The 19,201-nt window shown below is 32.9% G+C and overlaps 1 protein-coding gene across 2 annotated transcripts; it reads right to left on the reverse strand.

Annotated features, from left to right (window-relative positions):
* Positions 1-1,198: 1,198 nt before the first annotated feature.
* Positions 1,199-17,210, reverse strand: LOC101207876 (GPCR-type G protein 1). 2 transcript variants are annotated; one of them, XM_004145312.3, is made up of 14 exons: positions 16,813-17,210; positions 13,884-13,984; positions 12,532-12,639; positions 12,181-12,301; positions 11,531-11,660; positions 10,742-10,820; positions 10,311-10,399; positions 8,557-8,649; positions 5,807-5,833; positions 5,587-5,673; positions 4,941-5,012; positions 4,317-4,447; positions 3,347-3,507; positions 1,199-1,641 (listed from the first exon to the last, which is right to left on the reverse strand). In XM_004145312.3, the coding sequence occupies exons 1-13, from the start codon at positions 17,064-17,066 to the stop codon at positions 3,357-3,359; spliced, it is 1,443 nt and encodes a 480-aa protein (XP_004145360.1). In that variant the 5' UTR covers positions 17,067-17,210; the 3' UTR covers positions 1,199-1,641; positions 3,347-3,356. The 2 variants fall into 2 exon arrangements, with proteins under 2 accessions (XP_004145360.1, XP_031737097.1); XM_031881237.1 differs by lacking the exon at positions 13,884-13,984.
* Between the last annotated feature and the right edge of the window lie 1,991 nt (positions 17,211-19,201).

Below are 19,201 nucleotides of genomic sequence, written 5' to 3' on the forward strand. Positions count from 1 at the left end.
TTTTCTTTTCTTCTAGTTAAAACTATAGAATTAAAACAATAGAACAAACTAATGTAAACTAGAGGACTATAAATTTCAAGTGTATCACACCTCTTAACTTCTTGAGTAGTTAGTAATAATAATCATCTAAACATCTTGAGGAAAAAAAAAGCAACAATGGTTTTTCTCTCCAACCACCAATCCTACAAAATACATAATATAAATTTAAATAAATTAATGACATGATAAAAATAGTCACACTAACATTCTTTTTATACTAATGGTACGAAGTACAATTGAATGCTTAAGACATTTCAACTTTTTTTGAAGTGATAAGTTCAAATTCTTCCGTTTAAATAAGTTAATAAGTGAACAATTGAGCATAAACTCGATTAGTTTAGTTTAGATATTTATCATTCATTAGTAAGTGAGAAATCCATAGGCCATGTTGTTGGGAAAAAGGAAAAAGGGAAAATGCTTAATCTATCGTCATAAAACATCTAAATCAGCTTTATTATTTACTGCTCTCTATCATGGCATTCTTAAAATCATTATAAATCATGGTTTTATTCTTTCAAAACAAATTCCAATGATATGAAAATAACGTTTAAAAGTGTAAAACTAAATATTCAATTAATTGAGTGAATAAAGTATGTCTTGAAGTGATTTAAAAAATCATTTCTAGTGCAGTTCTGAAGTAGTTTCGAATTGGTTATAATTATGATTGTCATATTTAGATATGTGTTTGATAACAAAATCATAAATTAAATTCCAACTTCCTTTTATTCTTTTATAGGTGTGTAAAAATATATTTATAAACTATAGAACTAATTAGAGTAACCCATTAATACTAGGTTGAATATAAACTATTACTAATTAATTTATGAAGTTTTATGTTAAATTTTTTTGTATAATAATTACTTTGTAATGTCATATAATTTACTTATATTATATTACATATTCTAATTTTTTTTTTTTTAAATTGAGTTTATAACATGAAATATTGTATTTGTTAGGGTTTATTTTTTAAAATTTTCATTCTCCATCTTAAAACTCCATATTAAAATCTAGATACATGGCAACAAATTTTAATTGTTTTTAGAATTTGCAAGATTTGTATGATAGAACCCAAAAACAACTTTCAAAAGAAAAATTGAGACAACCAATCAAACACATTTGTTGAACAGAAAAATCTAAAAACATAAAAAAGGATATGGGATATGGGTGGCTTTGCCTGCCAAACATGCTATCAACCTCCACTTAAAGTTCTCAAAAACACAACATCAAACAATTGTTGCTATACCTTTCTGTGAAAACGAGGCATCCCATTACAGAACATCACAATTCACAACACAAAAAATACCAAGCATACATATCAAAAACACATCTTTTCACTGCTTGACATAATCAATAAAATTGAATAACGCTTTTTTTACTACTGAAGGAACAAAGTTTGATACTACTGAGTCAAACCTTTATCTATACATGATGAAGTTGTGCACAAAAGAATGAATCCCATCCTAAGACCACACCCGGCGACCTTCTCTGTTATTACCACACTCAATGCGTCCAGACAAGGTAAGAATCCAGCCTAACTGAAAATTCAGTTTCGTGGTGTTCCGTGGTCTTTGTCTTCTCCAAGCTACCCAGTTGATTCTCAATCTGCATAAACATATGAGATTACAGAATGGAGTCGGAACTACGAAAACAATTTCATTGGCTATAAGAGATGCAAGACTAAACTTTGATAGTACATAATAGAGAATTTACACAAAGAAACAGCAAGATAAGAGTGTTCCATTCATTCGGACTGGAAAAAGGTTTGGATGAAATTTCACCACAAGACCACTTTTTCTTTGAAATTGAGCTTAGCTAAAATCTTCGGTGCTATTTCTTTAACCAAAAAAAAAACTTCAGTGATAAAATGAGAAGAGACTAATGCTCAAATTACAAAGACATTAATAAATATAAGAAACTTGAAATGTAAAGACTAGTAGATGCTTCCGGCTATCTCAACTAGGTTGGCACACCCATAGTAGGATACAAATATCCCTAGTTGAGAGGAAGAAACTTAAAAACAAAGTTACACTAAAAAAATGAAACCATTCTAGAATACAATAATCAACAAAGAACTTGGATTCAGCACACTAAGAAGAAAGTAGGACATGGACAGAACCAAAACGATTAGACCATTCTATAGACCTGTCATGGAACACTCTGGTTTTGCTCGAACCAAAGTTCTGATAATAACACCTTGCCTACATTAGACCACAGTAGCTGAGCTTTAGGTGATAAATGGTGGACCAACAGTAGCTGGGCTTTAGTGTATATCTGATTGTGAAATACAATGCATTCAAAATTATCAATTAAGAGCCTAGATTAAGTACTTCTTGCCTAAACGGCCACTCCACCATGCCCTAGACAGAAGAGGGAGCCAACTTCGGACTATAATATCATATATGTCCACAATGCCACTCCACCATGTGCTAGACAAAAAACCGGTGCTTAAAAAGATAAACAAGATGCTAATCACGAGAAGACTCCAATCAATCCAATTGTCGAATCAATTGATAATTTTAGTAATTCTGTTTGTGGTGAGAGGGAGACGGGGGTGGGGGCAACTTTCATGAATTTAGGAAGAATGAAATGTTTAGAAAATGTTCGACTGAAAACAAGCAAGAATTCCATTATCTTGTCAAAGAAATATGAGAGATGATCGTCTGGTACACGTTTTTCAGACTAAAACAAATGCTTTGAAATTAACCAAAAAGAAAAAAGAAAAAAAGAGGGAAAAAAAAAACAAACACTACAGATATGTTTCTCATTCTAGGCAGAAAAATGCGAACTGAGAACCGATTCTCTTTCTCATTAGGGCATAATTCCTGCATCAGATGCAGCCAAGGAAAGAAAAAAAGGGAAGATTTATCCTCCTTATGACAAGCTTTAAATACAACATACAGACTACGGTCATACCATACAAATCATTGAAACATTTGCAAAAGATCTGACTTCTTTATAGGTAGAATTACTAGGATTTCAAATAGAATACTTTCCACCAATACACTGACATTGACTCGCTGGACAGCAAGCAACAAATTATATTAATCACATAGTAAACACAAATTTGATTGTCCATTTAAGCAATGATGATTTCTTGCATATGCGTTCATGATTCATGTTAGTGGTTGAACTGATGAATCACATAGCTAGAGGATAATAAGAAGCAAATAATAAGTGGTCTTAGAAAAAGAGCGATGGAAACAATATATTTTAAAGAAACTTCTGTAAACCAATCTTCTCATGAATTAATTAAACATGATGCCTGAAAGTGCCCCAACAATTGAACAAGGAATATTCATGTACATACCTTATTTGAGTTAGTCTATTGGATGTTTGTCAGCTTGCCGTGATGTATAATGTGCAGAAAGCAAAAGTAGAGAAAGAAAGGCACTGGCCACAAAGATTGCATCGAACCATCGGTGATAAAAGTCAAACTGAATATCTCCCAATACATCTGTTATGATCAACCTGAAGGGATACGAGCATCAACAATAAAATCAATATATTGCAGATTTACAGATGGCAGTATCATTTCATGTATTGAATAAGAAACATGCTTGCAACTAGAGAGAGAGTTTTAAAAAATGGGGGAAACGGAAAACTAAAATTTTGTAACTTTTGTTCAATACCAAGGCAAATATATACAAAAATTTCTCTGATTAGCATTAATAAAAAACCCAACGTGATTTAATTAAAATTTGGGCAAATTGCAAAAACCATCCTAAAGTATGGTGGTAGTTGCAATTACACCCTCAAACTTTCAATAATAACAATTAAGGCTCCTAAACTTATAAAAACATTAAAATTCGACCTCGAGCTAACAATAATGGTAGAAATTGAATCCACAAATGATGAAAATTGAGTCCCCCAAAATTATGTAATCAATACAATTAATACAATTATGTAAGTTTGAGGGTCCAATTTTAAATTTTGGATAAGCTTGAGAACCTAATTTTTAATTTTGAAAGTTTAAGAATATAACTACAATTTGCAACTACGGGTTGACTTTTGCAATTTTCCCTTAATATTCTTAGATTGTCAAGAGCTGCAATGAGGCCCTCTAAATCTAGAAAAGTCATAAATATTTCTAGCTCAACTTTGGGAGTTAAAGCAAATCTTCTATTTTTTCGGTTAATTCCACATGCGTTGAGAATTAGAATTGGATTCCATGTCCCATTTTCTATGTAATATCGTTTCTGGTACAATTATTCTTTATCCACACAGATACTCCATACAGTAAGCTAAAACTAACTCAAATGTACAATATAATTTCATACCTGTACTCTGTTGCCAGGCTTTTTCTAATCAATAGAATAGATGAGACAAAGTACATTCCCATAATTTCAGAGAGGAAAAGAACGACATTGCTCGAAGATCCACTCCCAACTCTAGAGACTGCGAAAAAGAACTATGCCAGCAAAAAAAAAAAAAAAGGAAAAGTAAAATGAATATTGTATATATTTAGGCTTCAAGGTATTGGTACAAGCTATTAAACAATAAGAGAAAATGATAAGTGGAAAATAATTGCCAAGTAACTGCATTACTTTCATCCCAAGAAAAAAAAAAACGCTCATTGTTGCAGTTAGTCACGCTCACATAGACACATCTCGCAAGGAATAAGAATGTACACTTGAATCCAAATTATATGAATCATGAATGTTGCAATCATACGGACAGCTTACAATAGAAAACGGAAGCTTCAAAACTAATCTTAATTACTTTTACAACATATATTCCTTTTGCAAAATAAAGAAGTAGCAACAAAATGGTAATACTTATTCACTTAGAACATCCCCTCAGTTTGTAGGGGCATAAAATAAAATAAAAAATAGAAAGAAGGAAAGCAAACATCCTAAATAACACTAAGAACAAGCAATTAAAATGAAAACCAAAGATTATACCTTCATTAGATTGGTCAAGAAGCCTCGTACAGATATTACGATCAACATGCCAATGAATAGTAGGGATATATACTACAGAAGAAACAGAAAGAATGTCAGAAAAACCAAGGTTAACAGAAACCACCAACAGAAAAAAAAAAAAAAAACCCACATAAACGAAAAGCTAATTCAGGGTTTTTCTTTTTCTTTTTCTTTTTTTTAAATAATTTATATGCCTGACAACTTCCATCTGATTTGTTCCATGACTGACGGCACTATAAACTCCAAGAAATGCAGGGTGGTCAGAAAAGAATGAAAACTCCATCTTCTCCTAACAAGTCTATCTAATTAATTTTTCAGAAGAGAATGAAAATTTCACTCATTAATGAGAAAAAAGGAGGAAGTTCGTAGACTCCCACCACCAAAGGTAGTACAAGAATGATCTCCAATTTGAAATCGGTGGATGAACAAAAGAATTGGAGATGGGTTCTGCCAATGATAATATTTGAAATGTTGAACAAACATTACAAACGATCGAGTGTTGACATCTTTATAAAAGGTTTATCCTTTCCAATATGGCTAGAGTTGTAAATTAAAGTAAATCAAGTGAGTGAAGCTAACAATCAATTCACGATGGTGAAGTAAAATTAGCACCATAAATAACTACCTGAGACAATAATGCAGCATTGATCCCGATGTCAAAGAACTGGAAGAATATGCTAATCGTCATTGTCACAGGATCAACTGAACCAGCCTACATAATTGAAACGTGGAAGACATCAAGTAGGTAAAATTGTTGGAAAACATGGATTTAAAAACATAAGAATCCCTTAGCTACATGTACAATATGAAATAATAAAATGAACAGTAGAACATTATAACAATACCTCCTTGAAAACAACACTTTGCAAAGACTGCAAAAACAGGGGAAAAAAATAAAATGAATCAGATACCAAGATTTAAATATATTATACTAGAAATTGAAAAGGAAACCAACTTGGAGTCACTAAATATCACTTCTAAGCGACAACAAACTCCAAAGATACTTCTAAGCAACAATGGAGAAGTTAGGGATGGGAGGATTTGAACTGCAAAACCTCTTGATCGCTAACACATATGGTATCCCAAGTGTGTTGGGCTCGTTTTGGCAACAACGGATAAGTTTTAATATTATTAAGAGATCAAGTTTGAATGATAAAAAAATTTGTAGTATAATTTAAATAGTGCATGTAAAGTTATTCCTATTTCTTACAGAGTATTACAGTAGAGGGATTTAAGGAATGAACGGTACTTTCTTATTATTTTCCATTTTACTGCTGGCTTGAGAATGGAGAACGGTACTTTCTTATTATTTTCCATTTTACTGCTGGCTTGAGAATTAATTAGCAAGAGCCTACCTACTGGTTGATAGTTTTCTGTTGTGAGCTAGAAGCACTATTTTGCAGGAAAACTAAAATTATAAGATAAATCATAGCTGCAAAAGAAAGAAAACCGAAAATCACTAACTAGAACTCATTAACTATTAACAGGTGAAATTATTTATTTGGAAACATAACTACTCTTGCATTAGTACATATGACAAGCTTCATAAGAGGTCCCCTGGCTATCTATCTCTCCCAATAGCTGTCACCTTTACATGAAGTACCAAGAGATACAGATTCATTCATTCAGCAAATGCCACTTTGTCCCATCACTCTGCACCTTTAGACGGAAGGATTAATTTTGGCTTGTGGCAAGTGCAAGTCAATGATGTGCTTATACAAGCTGGGTTTCACAAGACTTTAAAGGGAAGACCAAGGAGTGGAGCTTCCAAAGAGTCAAGTAGTAATATTGGTCTAGGAGAGACCAATAGAATATTCTTGCAAACGTGCATGGAATTTCAACAACCAAAGAACTTTGGGAGAAGCTTGAAGTAATGTATCAAAGCCAAAAGCATGTCAAACGATTGTACCTGAAGGAGCAATTTCCCAGTTGCGAATGGTGGAAGGTGCAAAAATCTCAGATCATCTGGGTATTCTCAAAGGTATCATTTCAGAGCTGGAGGTAGTAGGAGTGATCATAGGAGATGAAGATGAGGCACTCCAACTTATCTAGTCACCACAAGATTTATGGACACATGAAGCCAATCTTGATGTACGGGAAAGAAATTTCATTTTATTTTTTGATGAGGTTACTAGTAAACTACTGTCAGAAGTAAAAATATTGAAGAGTGAAGGGCATACTTCACAGAAGAATCCAGTACTAGCAGTTCATAAATGTAAAAAGAAAGAATTCGTGTAGAGAAGGGTTTGATGGAATGTTGAACACATGAAAAATAATTGTCTTGATAGAGTAGGTTTGTCAAAAGGCTCTGACTTAGATGCTAGCATTGCCTTTCTTGCTAGAGGAGACAGTGACCCCTCTGAAGAAAACAAAATTCATCCTCGTGGTATGTTCGCTTTGCAATGATAGAAGATGTAATGTCAGTGATTCTACATGTTTGCGTACAAGGCATTGACTTTGCAGTTATGCATGGTGTGTGGTGGGAGTTGTTATGTCAATGGTTGAAGAACTTCTAAGTGAGCCAAGTAGGTGAAAGTTGCACCAGAAATATCAACAAGATTTATCGGCACATGACGTAAAAGAAAATTCTTAGAAGATGGCATTCCAAGTGGTCTACTCATTATTGTGGAGTGTTTTGTAGCTCTCTGAGTTGAGAATTATGATTGTCGGTGAAGACAATAGATGTTTTAGAGATGTGAATGCTTCAAACATCTTGCCAAGGTGAAATTTTTTGGGTTGGCAAGATGTGGGTAAATCCCACGTCGTTGATTTTTCTGGAGGGGTGGCTCCTATGCTATAAAAGGAGGCCATCCCTTTAGTTTTTATATCCATTCCAAAATCAATACACTTTCAAGCTTTTGTGTATTGACTCTAATTTCTTTTTTGTGTTCTCTAATTTGAGAGAAGTAAAAAATGGTGCGAGTAGTCAAAAGCTTTGAAGAGAGTGGTTTTGTAATTGGGCATGGAGAGTGAAAAATATTTTGAGTGATAGTACTAATTTTTCACATAGTAATATATTTCTAGTATGTGGTTTCTCTCCAAGTTGAGAGTTTTCCACATGAATTCTTGTGTTTCAGCTTTATTTTTTTCTTTAATTTCTCTGTTGTTTTTATGTTTACTCATGCTATAGAATTGGGAGGCTTTCCCCAGCATTTGGATATATATATATACACACTTTATTTTGTTGGGAACTTATGGTTGACATGTATAACCTTATTGAATCTACTTCGCTGTGAGCTTTGTCATGAAGTAAATCATCTTTCACATTTTGTAATTACAGTTTAACTACCCTCATGTTTTATTGAACGTCTCTTGTAACTATCAACGATAAGACTTTCTTTTATATTCTATTTCATGATATCAAATGAAATGGTTTCTACCCTAACAACTAATTAGAAATTTTAAGGAAAGAATTAATGTAAGAAAAACTGTCGCATTTACTTCTTCATCCCATCAATTTAATATAGAACCCCATTTTGTGGCTTTAAATATCTATTGTTGAACATTATCATAAAAGAGTTACACAATCAATGATTGAACACAAGGACCAATTCTTTTTACTGACCAAAGAAGTAGAAGGAGCAGATTAACAAACCTTAATCATTTTATACACACAATAGATAGAACATGCATAGCCGAGTAGATTTTGCATGTGACCCCTCCAGGTACGTGAATAAGTTGCCGCCTCCTGCCAAGTCAGAAGAACTGTGAAGCAGTTTTCCAAGTAGAAAATGCTGTATCGAAAAATATATGGACCAAGAAATTATTAGAATAACAATTGCTAATGCTTCATACCAGACTGACCAACAATGCACTAGTAATTTACTAATCAACCTGGCAACTACAGCATTAATAGGTAAATTGTGTGTATATACAATTGGGAAATGGCCTATTACATGCATGACTAGTGCTTATAAAAACAAAGAATTAGCTTTCTAAAAGAAACATATCCAACTATTTTGATATGTTTTTTTCCAGATTTGCAGATTATCCATTCAGATCTCGATTGAGTGCTTTAGCAATCAGCTATCTTTCTTTTGTAGTCGAGTGATGTGCATGCCTTTCTTGATTGAGTGCTTTAGCAATCAGCCCTCTAGCCCTTCCCAAGGATTTTCCTATGGTTCTCTTTACTATCTTTTGTGTGCTCCCTCTATGCCGAGTTCTTGTTTGACAGATATTGCATAGGGAAGAAGTTAATACCTAAGACCGTGTGCAGAGGTTCCTTCTCTTCGTTTGGAGCCTCCGTCGCGTACCCTGTGAAGAGGCACATTGGAGGACTTTGACCATTTTCTCTGGAGCTGTTAATTTGCTCAGTTGATTTGGGCTTGTTTTCTGGAGTTCTGCAATGTTTCCACGGCACAGCAGAGATCTTAGGGTGACGTTAGAGGAGGTTTTGGTACACCCTCCTCGCAGGAGCTGATGTCTTTAAGTTTCCTTCTTACTACTTTCTGGGATTCGGTGAGAAAGCCATAATAGAATTTCAAGGGGGGAGAGAAGTCTTGGGAGGAGGTTTTGATCAGTAGATTTCTTAACTCTATGCTTATGTTTCACATATGTTTAATCATTACCACCTAGACTTGATCCCTTTGGATCGGAGTTCCTCCTTGTCCTTGAAGCTTGAGGAATTCCTTTTCTTGAATCTTGGGTTTCTTTTTTCTTTTATTTTTTTTATGTCTTGTATATTTTTTTTAAAAGATCTTTTAAGTACAACATGGGAGTGGGGAATTTGAAACTAGGACCGTTGGCTATGTCTTGTATATTCTTTTATTTTCCTTTATGGAAGCTCGATTTTTATTAGAAAATAAAATTTTCAATTTTAGAAAAAAAAAACTGAGATGAGTAATAAATTTAGGAATCGTCACTCCTAGTCCTAATGCCCCTTTGTGTAGTACAGTTTCTGAAGGCTTTTTTCTCTCCACTTATTCTTCATTGCTGATTTCTTCCAAATAGAATGGCATTTTGTAATTTCCTCGGATGTATTGTACATAGATAGCACACACCACAAGCAAACAGTCCCCAGTACATCCAAGTACAAAAACTGGCAATCCTCCCTACATTTCCAGTAATATTTACAATAGCTCAACTAACATAGCAACTTCTACCATAACTATATAGACATTTTACCTACCTCTTGAAAGAAAAACATAGTAAATTACGATAACAAAACATAAATATCCAGGGGACTTGAAAGCCAAACTTGCAAAGATGAAGGAAAAGGAAAACCGTTTCTAGTCTACAGGCCCATACACAAATTCAAAGCACTCTTGGGCCATTATAAATGATGGTGGAGAAAGTAATAAGCAAATGTGCTATGAATTTCTACACTCGTACAAATAGTACAGCACAAACCTTAGCTTGACGAAGTTCATAGATTTCAAGAAATAACTGCTTTGATAGCTCCTCCAAAGCTTGTACTTCTGCTTCCATATTTTTAATATCTTCAAAGATGATCCCAAACAATTGGCAAAAATAAAATGAAGATCCAAGGTCAAACAAGGAAAGTGAAAATAAAACTACAAGGATAATCATACAATATCATGGGAGAATGAAAAGTTCAGAAAATCGTGACACTTCGTTCACATCTTTTATTTTCCTGCGTTCAATTCATAAATGTTTTTAATGACTAATACTAGAGATCATACTTTATCAAGGAAAAAAGAAAGAACGTAAAAATTGACCTTCAGACAGATTCTGCAAGAAATTGAACGAGGTACTAAATAATTTGGGAATAGAAAAAAAGGGAAAAGAGTAACTCTAAAAGGATGAAAGACTGTTCTAACCTTGCTCTTTTTGGTCCTCTTGTACTGATCGAACAACAGTACCAACTAGGCGCTTAAAGAAAGATCTAGACTTGGAATTCTGTAACATTCACCCATTAGCATTTGGTGATGCAATTAAATATCAAGATCTTGTATGTGTCGGGATTTTTGAACAAGTTCTTACTGTGACATTAAGCAGTCAAATTCATTAATATTTTAATATGACAACAAATTACATTTTATAAAACTGAGTTGAAAAAATCTTGGGACTTTATTTTAGTGATTTTGACACAACCAAGAAAATGAACACCCACACACTTCACATATTTTAAAATGAAATATCCCAACTCAAAATAGACTAAACCGATAAAATATGCAATAAATTTTTTTATAGGAAATGGAGCTTCCATAAGAAACATGGGGAGAAAAGGGAAGAAAATCCAACCCAAAGATCCAAGCCAAACTAACTATTTAAAAATGGCTTCAATCCAAAAGTAAAAGACATAGCAAATACTTACAAAAATGCTATTATATTGACAACCAACCACCTACTAAAATTAATAAGAAAGAAAGAAGTATAAAATTTCACATCATTGTCACAAATTAATAACTAAACCGAAAAACTTGCTACTTAAAACCTAAACTTAAAGTCAAAATTAGACAAGTATAAGTTCATAGAGAACCAAAAAAGGTCCATCTAGGCCACAATTATATATAATCAGCGTGAAAAAATAAAGTCCAAAATACCTTCAAATTATAAAATTCCAGATTTAACCAGCTAATAGAACTAATATTAAGAATCTAAGATACCTCCTCTGAGCCAAGGACCCGCTCTATCTCCATTTGGGAAAGAATAATTTTCTTTTTCTTTGCAATACAAGTCTCGATGGATTGCATTAGTTGTCTTTCCAAGGCCTTAATTTCAGCTTCCTCAATCTCTCTACAAATTATAAAATAAACCATAGGCACAATGAGAAATGAAAAACTAAAATAACATCAAGGTAGAAATAATTTTTAAAACACATCCATTGTGGATAAACTGGACAAGGTAATATGAAGGGCTTCCCTTCATTCCTGTCAAACTTAGAACCTCCCAAATGAATTACATCTTCCCACAAAGATCTCACGTTTTAACTTGCATTACTTGAAGTGGTAGTATTTGAGAATGAGAGTATCCAAAAACACTATTGAAGGAAAAAAATGAACTGAAAATTTTGCTGAGATGTTTATTTTATTGTTATTATTATTGAAGAGCAGGTGGGGGGAGGGGAAGATAAGAAACAACATGTTAATGTATGAAATTTTCAAAAAAGAAGGGAAGAGAAAGCTCCCATCCAAAGGGGTAGCAAAAGACTTCTCCAATTGGACAAAATAATTGGGAAAGAGAGGAAAAAAAAGAGAGAAACAGGGAACTCAATTCAGCCCAAATGATTATATCACAAGGAACTAGTAACAGGTACCTGATGAAGAGAGACAAATAACTGTACGGCAAATTTACAGCTCCAAAACCAGATAGTACAGCCATCACAGTGACCCCAATCACCCCTATTCTGCTGACCAATTGAGGCATAGTAAAGAAGCCTGAAAAGAAAATATTCTTTAGAAAACAAAACCAAAAACAAGCTTTTCATTTAATGTGAAAAGTTACAAGCAGACATAAATGTCAAAAGTTGAAGCATTAAGTAAAACAAACAGGTACTGGCATTGAATTTCAAGGGGGTATTCAATAACTGGTACTAACATGCATACAGGAAAAATTTTAAATATCTGGAAGGGTAGCAAAATTAAACAACAAATTCAAAACACCCAACCTTTGTCAGGAGAAGGCATTGGAAAATGAACGCCCATTCGCCAAAAAGCATAAAGAAAGGCCAGTAAGAATAACATGGCTCCAAGAGCAGCCCGTTCCTTCCTCACACCTAAAATAAATGTTTTTGCATCACGTAGGAAGGTTAGGAACAATAAAAGTTATTAGCACGGCTAAAAACCTTATTCTACCTCAAAATAGTCAATTCTTTTCTTTTTTCGTTTTTTTTTTAAATTTAGTTATAAGGAATACTTCCGTTCAGACAATCTCAAACTTTGCACTAGCACAGCCAATAAGTGTATTCTAAAGGCAAAGTCAGCTTGTTGTGCTTGTGCCATACACGTCCTTTACACAAATGCAACAATGATGGTACCCAATGTTCAATCAGTAATCTCAGTTTGTCCATGAGCTTGCAATCAGCATATGTTGTTGAATATTAAGTTTTAGGGAAGCCGAATTTTGGCCTCAATGGTTTCAAGGATAGAATTTGCAGTCCTTGAACACGGCAGTCCTTTAAACTGAGATTACCGATTGAACACGGCAGTCCTTGAAACCATTGAGGCCAAAATTTAGCTTCCTTAAAACTTAATATTCAACAATATATGCTGATTGCAAGCTCATGGACAAACTGAGATTACCGATAGAATTTGCTGTCACAATAAAATGAACTCGGCAGCCCCACACAGTCAAACTGCCTCGTGAAACAACAAATTTCCCATATTAATAGCATCATGTCTTCACATCAAGGAGTAAAGTGGCCCATCATGTTGAGAGGACCATCAACTGTTTATCATAAAACAAATTGGAGGATAACTTCAAAAGAGCGCACAAGCACCTCTTTCAAGATACAGAAGGCACCTTCAATAGCTCCCTTGATCATATTATTGTCCTCACTATGTCATGTCATGGTGTGTGTATACTGCGTTTTATAGATCATACCAACTGTCCTTTTTTATTAACCGGAGAAATCTTTTACGTAAACCGTTTGGTTTGGGCTTCACCCTCTTATAAAATGTATATATATCTATATCAAAATTTTGGTCGGTTGATTTTCTTCTTATTATTTTTTGTATGCCCTTGTATATTCTTTCATTTTACTCATAAAGCTCAGTTTCCTACCCAAAAAGGAAAAAAAAAACTGAACTTGGTGAGTTACCTTCTAAAGAAAATTGTAATTTCACTTGTGATTAAAATAAAATGCAATTTTTTGACAAATGAAAACCTCAGATTCAACCTTAAATCCCTTCAACAGAATAAAATAAACCAAAATTTTACGAAAAACATAAAAGAATAAAATAATTTTACCAAAACTAAAAATAGTGACATTCAGTTATTAGGTTGGCAAGGATCCCATACCACTATTGCAAAGCATCAAGTAACAATGATAATAAGGCAACATGAAAACCAGCAAGAGTATGAGACAGAACAAATCCACCTTCCAGTTCATCCATCTTGCCCTGAAGCAATTAAAATAAACCAAAATTAATGCACCTAAATTATGAACAACTTGCAACAATTCAACGATGAAAAATAAGTGTAAAATTTGTGGATGATACGATGTTATTTTGCTATAGGAAAAAGGAGTCCTTCCTCATCCTTAACCATATAGTGGCTTTCTTTGAAGATATGTCTGGGCTAAAAATAAATTTGGTAACTATATAGTGGCTTCTTTGAAGATATGGTGTTAGCTATATTGGCCATCAGAGCATTCATACGAGGAAGATTCCTCCTCGACCTGCCTTTCAAAGAGAAAGGGGTATTTTTATGGCTTGCAAGGATGTGAGATGTTGTTTAGGACATTTGGAGGGAGAGAAACGATCGGGTGTTTCGTGGTATGGAAAGGGATCATAGTGAGGTTTGATATTTGATTAGATTTCACGTTTCCCTTTAAACTTCAATTTCAAATACCTTTGGTAACTATTCCATTGGTAATATTTTACTTAGTTGGGCACCCTTCTTTTAGTCAAGGTGTTTTGGTGGGCTGGATTTTTGTATGCCCTTGTATTCTTTCTTTTTTTTTTTCTCTCAATGAAAGTTGTTATTTCTATTAAAAGAAAAGTGAAAAATAATTGTAGATATACTTTTTGACTTCTAAATAAGAGAGATCTGTTGTTCAATTGCCTCAATGGGGACCATTCATGGAAGCATGTTACAGGTAGAAACTTAAGTGCATTTAACCTTTAATCCCTACCATTGAACTTTTATATTTCTGATCTGATGACTAAAATCAGTTTAGGAGAATGTTACCCATCAATGAGAGTATACAGCATTCCATTAGTGAGTAGATTTTCTCAGAGACACATGATGTTGATGAGATGAAATTACAAAAAAAAAGGAAAATTTCCAAAAGAAAGACAACGAAAGACCTTATTGGAAAGAAAAGTAAAGAAGCTAGACTGGTGGAATAAGGGAGGACATTTACAGAATGTCACAACCAAATTAACTATCGCATTAAAAAACCATAATAAGAGACTTCTTTTGCTTGGAAGATTCTTCTATTCCGTTCTTGCCTCATGTTCTAGCAGAATGCTGAAATAAAATTCTCCCGAGAAACCTTTTTTCCAAAATCGCTTTTTTAGAAAGCTTCCATCAGAGATACATGATGCCAACTCTTCATAAGCCTTTGGAAAGTTAGTTTGCAAAAAGTCTCCCATAAAAGGAAACATATCTCCCTCATCTTGGAGATATAGAAAGTAATGTAACTAGGCCGTCATGCTCAACAATGCTGAGGTAATGGCAGTTCGTCTCTTTTTGGCTTGATTCTTGGATTAGTTGTGGCGTTATTACTACTATTTTCCCTCGTCTTTTTCAATTTACTTGGACAACTAGTACATTTGCTGAAGTTTGGAATTTTTCTCGTGCTGCTTAGGATTTGAGTTTTCATTGGAACCTCAATGATTTGGAAACCACTGAATTGGCTAATCTTTCTCAAGAACTTGGACGATTGTTGGTCCTGGCTGCTAGATTCCTCCAATAATATCACAGCTAAATCTCTTATGGATGCTCTTGTTGATAATACTCGCCAAACATTAATAATCTTATTGATGATTTAGAATGATACTTATCCAAAGGAAGATTAAAATTTTTCTGTGGAGCTTAGTCTTAGTGCAATTAACAAAGCTAATTGTCTACAGAGAAGAATACCTTAATTCCACCTCCCTTCTTGAGGTATTATGTTTTAGTCAAATTTAGAGGCTCCTAGATATTTATTTGCCCATTGCTCCTTTGCTTCAAATTTTTAGATGATCGATCTTTGGCCCTAAACATCATGATCTTCTAGCTTCTATTTTTTTTTTTTTTGGGGGGGGGGGGGGGGGGGGGGGAATCTTTCCATGATGCAAATAAATTATTATGGCTTGCTTAGTGAATTCTTCAGGGATATTTTTTCCTTTGATTCTTTTTCATGCATTGTATTGGTGTAAATGTAAAACCATTTTACTGAATATAGTCTCCCTACTACAATTTCAAATTAGAGAACTTTCTTGTAATCCACCTTTAGGAGTTTGGGTTTTTACCCCTTAATTTCATTTTATCAATAAAATATGCTTCTCCTCTAAAACAATATATATATATATATATATGTATCAAATTTAAAGAAGTTGCGTCTCTTTTGCTTAAAAAATTGTTGCATCTCTCTACTGGCTGCCTTCTTCCTATTTTTAGAGGATAAATAATAAGGTAACTTCTCCTAAAACTTTGAGCCTTGCAAAATAAAGAACACAAAAACTATAGTTCTAAAATATCCTAATTAATTATACTAAAATAACCTGCCATCCTAACTAAATTTCAGATTACTTAGCTTTTATTCACCCCTCTATGAAAATGGACCTGTTCTCAACTTCAATTGAGGAATGTGAAAATGGGCATCTTGTAGCAAGTGAAAGCCAAAAAAAAGAAGTGAAAGACTCCAACCATAAAATCGTTTCAAAGCTCTTCCCAACCAAAATAATAGTCCAAGAAAAATAAAATGTCCAAGCAATTCACAGTTGATGTAAACTAGTCCTGCAAAATATTGAACTTTCAAAGCAATGTCTAATGCACCAAACCAATATATATAATCCTATTGTACTTGCTCGATTCATTTCAACAGAAATTTAAAAAAAGCAAACAATTTCAAACATAATCGAATAAGCAAGCACTTGAGACCAAGTATTCCACAAGAACAGAAGAAGGGGGAAAACCCCCCAAATACCAGAAACAAGAAATAAGTCCAAATTGGCCAAAAATTCAGACATACAACCCAGAATAGAAATGACAGAGCAGAAAGAGAAGAGAGAGGACTCACTCTTTGGAAAGAACAGGAATGATCTCGAAGAGAACGAGCTGAAGTAGATTGCAGGAGAAAGCGAAGACGACGCTGAAGATTATTTGAACAAGGACTTGCTTTTCTTCGTACTCTTTATAAAGCCTTCGATTCAAGAACCATAAGCCAGCCCATCCAAGAAGAGAAAGTGAACCGACAGCCACGACTCCCTCAAAGATCGACCACCCCCACCCCATCGCTCCGTCGCTCCCTGAATACAATTCCTCCGTCGGCATTTAACGGCGGGATCTCAGATTCTTTTTCTTTATTATTTTATTATTTTCCTTTAAAATTTCAATCTCTCACTCTGAAGTATAGATTTCACGCCTCCTCAATGCATACTGCCATTTTTACATTTTACATTGTCTTCTCCCCCAACTTCCCTTTTACTCTTCTATATAAATGGCTAACATTAGCCATATGATCATGAGGTTTATTATATGTACATTTTTCTATATATGATTTATATATCACTATAAGTTGTTAAAATTGTCAACTTTTAAACTTTAATAGAATATTATTTATTTTGAGTTAGGTAAAAGGGTGTAAAATATTTATAAATTATAGTAAAATTTTAAATTTATCTTTAATAGACGCTGCTATCATTTATTGATAAAATGTCTATCAATATCATTAATAAACATTAATAGAAGTCTAAAATTTGGATTCGTTTTACTATATTTGAAAATGTCAATGTTTATTAATTCTTTTAGGGAGCGTTTGGCACACGAGTTTGGAATCAAATGTTTGACAATTAAATGACTATGAGCTTATTCGATAAAGTTTTGATGTCTGATAATTACAGATACTTGTGTTTGGGTACAGAAAATGGAAATTTGAATTTTTGATACTTGTGTTTGGGTGCTGGTTTTGAATTCCTAGGCTTAGCTAATTTGTTTAGTCTTTTCTTTACGAAATAAGTCCTAAATTTTTTTGTATACAATTTTTAATTAATTTTTTAATATTTTATACTTATAATTCAATTTATTGACTCTATTAATTTTCATGACAATAATGTAAAAACGAGAAAGTTTAACATTTAATAACAATAATTTTGATTACAGTTGCATTAACATGAATGGTCTAATATTACGAACCATTCACAAAATATAACAAGTCATGTAATCAGATAAAGTTTACAAAAGTAACATAGTGAAACAATCATACAAAAGCAAAAGAAGTAGCTACATTTAGTGTCTATCAACAATGTGCGTGCAATGTAATATTTAAACCGCTTTTATAAAAAAATTAAATAAAAATGAGTTTTTTTTTTTAAATAACTAAAATTGAAACAATTTTTGAACGACAAACTATAAAAATTTATTTATAATTGTATATATTAAATAATGTTTTTTTAGTCCAAAGTAGTTAGTGATTTTTTTTTTATTTTTTTAGCTTTATTAATTTAAAAATAGTTAAATAGTATCAGAAACAATAATATTTCATGCAAAAATGTTGCAAAGTGTGGATGTTTTTTCAAAATTTATAGTAAAAAATGCAAAAAAAAAAAAAAAAGTTATAAGTTAACTCTAACTGAAAAATTCAACAAAACATCAAAATATTTATGGTCTAGGTAACAAAATCAAAAAGTCTATGAATTCTTTTTCTACAATATCTTTTTAGATTTGGGTGATCGTGTTAATAAATAGTCAAATTTAAATGTGTACCAAAGAATAGCTAAATGTGTACCAAAGAATAGCTAAATGTATACCAAAGAATCTTGAAAAAAAGTCGATTTTGGTAGCCAAATCTAAATAGTATGAAAGAATAATCAAATCTAAACGATCATGTACCAAAGAATCTTGAACATGTAGCAAAAAAAATCTTGAAAAAAATTGTTTAGATTTGAAAATAGGCATGTGGCCTTTATTCGTTTTCAAAATTGTTCAATATAGTGTAAATATTTTGTCGTTTTGTTATACATTTTAAAAAAACTCATTTTTATACAACGCTTAGATTCAAAATAATAAAGTATATAGCAACATTTTAAAAAATTTATAAATATAGCAAAATCTGTCAAAGTCTATCAACAATATAAATCTATTATCAATAGACCATATTGCAAATATTGATCTTTAACTAATAGACCATTAGGGTATGTTTGGGGGAGGGGTTGGGTTATGGAGGGTTCGGTTATGGTAACTCAACCCTTGTTTGGGGGAAGGGTTATCATAGTCAATCCCTCTCCTCAACATTTTCTTAATTATTCCTCAATCCTTCTCCAACCCTTTCTCAACACTTCTTCATTTATAATTAATTCATTTATTTTAAATACTATTTTTTTTCTCATTTATAGTTTCTATATACATTATTAAAATTTTAATTTCTTCTTTTACTCTTGAATTAGATAATTTATTGTAAATTACACAAT

Source organism: Cucumis sativus, chromosome 2 (assembly GCF_000004075.3).
Source record: "Cucumis sativus cultivar 9930 chromosome 2, Cucumber_9930_V3, whole genome shotgun sequence".
In the NCBI taxonomy this organism is placed as follows: domain Eukaryota; kingdom Viridiplantae; phylum Streptophyta; class Magnoliopsida; order Cucurbitales; family Cucurbitaceae; genus Cucumis; species Cucumis sativus.